The 4,306-nt window shown below is 68.6% G+C and overlaps 2 protein-coding genes across 2 annotated transcripts; one reads left to right on the plus strand and one right to left on the minus strand.

Annotated features, from left to right (window-relative positions):
- The first annotated feature begins 448 nt into the window (after positions 1–448).
- Positions 449–2,206, plus strand: LOC121432246 (serine/arginine repetitive matrix protein 1-like). The gene is made up of 3 exons (XM_041630101.1): positions 449–1,130; positions 1,313–1,382; positions 1,672–2,206. The coding sequence occupies exons 1-3, from the start codon at positions 449–451 to the stop codon at positions 2,204–2,206; spliced, it is 1,287 nt and encodes a 428-aa protein (XP_041486035.1).
- Positions 2,207–3,431: 1,225 nt separating this feature from the next.
- On the minus strand, positions 3,432–4,070 carry LOC121432247 (cuticle collagen 2-like). Its single transcript, XM_041630102.1, has one exon. It carries the CDS (start codon positions 4,068–4,070, stop codon positions 3,432–3,434), a length of 639 nt encoding a protein of 212 aa, XP_041486036.1.
- Positions 4,071–4,306: the final 236 nt, after the last annotated feature.

Here is a 4,306-nt window from a genome sequence, read left to right on the forward strand (position 1 = left end):
GAAGGCTGGCTGACTGACTCGACAAGGAGCCCGTGGAGGCCCAGCGGGAATCGAAGGGGGTGCCAGGCCGGTGGGCTGGCGGAGGAGGGCTCGACCCTGCCTGTCGGTCTGCCGGGCGCACTCTACCTCGACTGCGTGGACGTCCAGGCCGGCCAGCTCCCGGAGGTGGCGACCAGGATGCCGGGCATGCCCTCCCAGGACGGCCGGGGCTATTGAGCGAGACACAGCCCACCCATCAGTCGGCCAGGGCCCCGCTCGTCAACCCCGAAGTTGGCTGGGGCCTTTGAGCGACAGCCAGCCCAACAGCAGTCGGCCAGGGCCCCCTCCTCGAGGCAAGGCACCCGCTCGTCAACCCGAAGTTGGCTGGGGCCTTTGAGCGACAGCCAGCCCAACACCAGTCGGCCAGGGCCCCGCTCCTCGAGGCCAGGCGCCGCTCGTCAACTCAGAGATGTGGGCTGGGTCCTTTGAGCGACAGCCAGCCCTCCTCCAGTCGGCCAGGCCCCGGGGTCGAGGCAGGCCCCCGCACTTCACCTCAGACGTGGGCAGGGGCTTTGAGCGAGACACAGCCCACAGGGAGGCCGGGCCCCCCTCGGGTCGACGCAGGCACCCGCTCTCAACTCCGACGAGTGTGCTGGAGTTTTTGAGCGACAGCCAGCCCAACAGCAGTCGGCCAGGGCCCCGCTCCTCGAGGCAAGGCGCCCGCTCGTCAACTCAGAGATGGGGCTGGGCCTTTGAGCGACAGCCAGCCCTCCTCCAGTCGGCCAGGCCCCCGGGGGTCGAGGCTGGCCCCCGCACTTCACCTCAGACGTGGGCAGGGGCTTCGAGCGAGACACAGCCCACCTCCAGTCGGCCAGGGGCCGTAGCTCGAGGCAAGGCACCCGCTCGTCAACTCCGAAGTTGGCTGGGGCCTTTGAGCGACAGCCAGCCCAACAGCAGTCGGCCAGGGCGCCGCACCTCGAGGCAAGGCGCCCGCTCGTCAACTCAGAGATGGGGCAGGGGTCTTGAGCGACACCAGCCCAACAGCAGTGGGCCAGGGCCCCTTACCTCCAGACCAGGCAGCGCTCGTCAACTCCGAAGTTGGCTGGGGCCTTTGAGCGACAGCCAGCCCACCTCCAGTCGGCCAGGCCTCCGTAGGTCGAGGCCAGCCACTCGCTTTTGTCGCTCTTGCAGCAAGAGTTGTCCGAGGCCTGAGAGCGGGAGACATCCGAGCAGCGGCCCGACAGGCCCCGGAGGCAGGTCCATGGAATTGGACTCTGTCTGCCGGGGCTTTTTTATTTGTCTATTTTTTTCTCCTTCATTTCTATCTCGACAGGAGACAGGATGTCCATGCCAAGCCGACACTCCCGTCGAAGGCAGGCACCCGCACTTCACATCCGACGTCGGTAGGGGGCTGTAGAGCGGGACACCCAGCCCAAACAGGACGGCCAGCCCCCCGTAGGTCGAGGGCAGGCACCCGCTCTTCAACTCCGACCTTTTCAGGGGCTTTCGAGCGTCAGCGAGCCCAAGACCAGACGACCAGGGCCCCGTAGGTCGAAGCCGGGCACTCGTCAACCTCTCCTAGTTGGCGGGGGCTCCCGAGCGACACAGCCCAACTCCAGCCGGCAGGGCCCGTAGGTAGAGGCCAGGCACCCGCTATTCCTCTCCGACGTGGCTGGGGCTCTTGAGCGACAGCCAGCCCACTCCAGACGGCCAGGGCCCCGTACCTCGAGGCCAGGCGCCGCTCGTCAACTCCGAGGTGGGCAGGGGCGCTTTGAGCGACAGCCAGCCCACAAGGAGGCGCCAGGCCCCTCAGGGCGAGGCCAGGCCCCCGCACTTCCCTCCGAGGACGGCAGGGGCTTTTGAGCGACAGACAGCCCAACAGCAGTGGGCCAGCCCCCCAGGGTGCCGATCTCCAGGCCAGGCATCCGCTCGTCAACTCCGAGGGTTGGCAGGGGCTTTTGGGCCACAGCCAGCCCACTCCAGTCGGCCAGGCCCCGTAGGTCGACGCCAGGCAACCGCTCGTCAACTCCGAGTTGGGCAGGGGCTTTGGAGCGGCACACAACCCAACACCAGTGGGCAGGGTGCCGTACCTCCAGACCAGGCATCCGCTCGTCAACTCCGAGGTCTGCTGGGGCTTTTGAGCGACAGCCAGCCCACCTCAGTCGGCCAGGGCCCGTACCTCGAGGCAGGCACCGCTCGTAACTCCGAGGTCGGCTGGGGCCTTTGATCGAGACACAGCCCCACAGCAGACGGCCAGGGTCCCGTATCTCCAGACCAGGCATCCGCTCGTCAACTCCGACGTGTGCTGGGGCTCTTCAGCGAGACCCAGCCCCACAAGGAGGCCGACAGGCCCCCTCAGGTCGAGGCCAGGCACCCGCTATTCAACTCCGACGTGTGCCGGGGCTCTTGAGCGACTGCCAGCCCAACAGCAGTCGGCCAGGGTCGCGTAGGTACAGGCCAGGCATCCGCTCGTCAACTCCGAGATGGGCAGGGGCTTTTCAGCGACAGCCGTCCAACTCCAGTCGGCCAGGGTCCCGTACCTCGAGGCCAGGCACTCGCTTTCCTCTCAGACGTCTGCAGGGGCTTTTGAGCGGCACACAGCCCACCTCCAGTCCGACAGCCACCCGTAGGTCGAGGGCAGGCATCCGCTCTTCAACTCCGAGGTTGCTGGCGCTTTGAGCGGATCAAGAACAGCCAGCCCACCTCCAGTCGGCCAGGGCCCCGCTCCTCGAGGCAAGGCACCCGCTGGTCAACTCCGACGTGTGCTGGGGCTTTGGAGCGAGACACAGCCCAACAGCAGTGGGCCAGGGTGCCGTATCTCCAGACCAGGCATCCGCTCGTCAACTCCGAGGTGGGCAGGGGCTCCTGGGCGACAGGCCAGCCCACCTCCAGACGGCCAGGGCCCGTAGGTCGAGGCCGGGCACTCGCAAAACTTTCCTGATCGGCAGCGGTCTTGAGCGAGACACAGCCCACAAGGAGGCGACAGGCCCTCGGGTCGACGCCAGGCACCCGCTCGTCAACTCGGAGGTTGGCAGGGGCTCCTGGGCGACAGGCAGCCCAAGACCAGAGGGCCAGGGCCCCGTGGGTCGACGCCAGGCACCCGCCCCACCTCTCCGACGTTTTCAGGGGCTTTGGAGCGAGACACAGCCCACGACCAGACGGCCAGGGCCCCGGAGGCAGGTCCATGGAATCCGGCTCTGCCTGCCGGGGGCTTCTTCTTTTAACCCGCTTGTCTTCTTATTCCGACAGGATGTCCAGGCCGCCAGCCCTCCGTGCGTCGAGGCCAGGGCGTCGCTCTTGAGTTGTTGGCGGCCTGAGAGCGGGAGACCCCGAGAGCAGCAGGTCCATGGAATGGACTCGTCTGCCGGGGGCTTTTTCATTTGTCTATTTTTAACCCCCCATTTTCTATGTCGACAGGAGACAGGATGTCCATGCCAAGCCGACACTCCCGCTTAACCCACCCTGGAGTTTGCAGGCGATTCCGACCGGCGGATCTCGACGCAGCGGGCCGACAGCGCCCCGCCTGCCGAGCCCAGCCTCCCGCCCGCCATCCCTGGATTTTGCAGGCGATTCTGACCGGCGGATCTCGAGGCAGCGGGGGAAGGGGCCGGGGGTCCGCCCGGCGGAGCGTTTTCCCCGAGAACGGGGTCATCCGGGGGCGGAGGGTCCCCGGCGTGGGCACCATCGGATCCGCCGTCCTCGGTTTGCCCGGGGCGGGCCGGGCCTCCGCCGCCGCGCCGTCGGGTCGTCCGGCGTCGCCCTCGATTGCGAATTTCCCATTGACTCGCGTGTTGTACGCGGTGTGTCTGGGGAGGGGTCTTTCGACCTGCGGCCAGGGGGTCTGGCGGGGACGCAGGGTCCTCGGCGTGGGCGCCATCGGACTCGCCGTCCCCGGTTTGCCCAAGGTGGGCCGGGTGCCGGGGCGGCCGGGGCCCGTCCTCGGATTTTCCACGGGCGGGCCGGCCGGCAGCGGCACCCTCCTCGACCGGGCGGCTGGGCTCGGCCGAATCGGAGCCGGGCGTCCGCTGGTGGGACTTTTTGCCGCGGGGGCGGGGTCGTCCGGGGCGCAGGGTCCCCGGCGTGGGCACCATCGGACTCGCCGTCCGGGGTTTGCCCGAGGTGGGCCGGGTGCCGGGGCGGCGGGGCCCGTCCTTCGATCTTTCACGGGCGGGTTCGGCAGGCAGCGGCAGCCTCCTCGACCGGGCGGCTGGGCTCGGCCGGATCGGAGCCGGGCGTCCGCTGGTGGCGACTTTTGCCGCGGGGGCGGGGTCATCCGGGGGCGCAGGGTCCCCGGCGTGGGCACCATCGGACTCGCCGTCCGGGGTTT

This window comes from Lytechinus variegatus, chromosome 18, assembly GCF_018143015.1.
Source record: "Lytechinus variegatus isolate NC3 chromosome 18, Lvar_3.0, whole genome shotgun sequence".
Lineage (NCBI taxonomy): Eukaryota > Metazoa > Echinodermata > Echinoidea > Temnopleuroida > Toxopneustidae > Lytechinus > Lytechinus variegatus.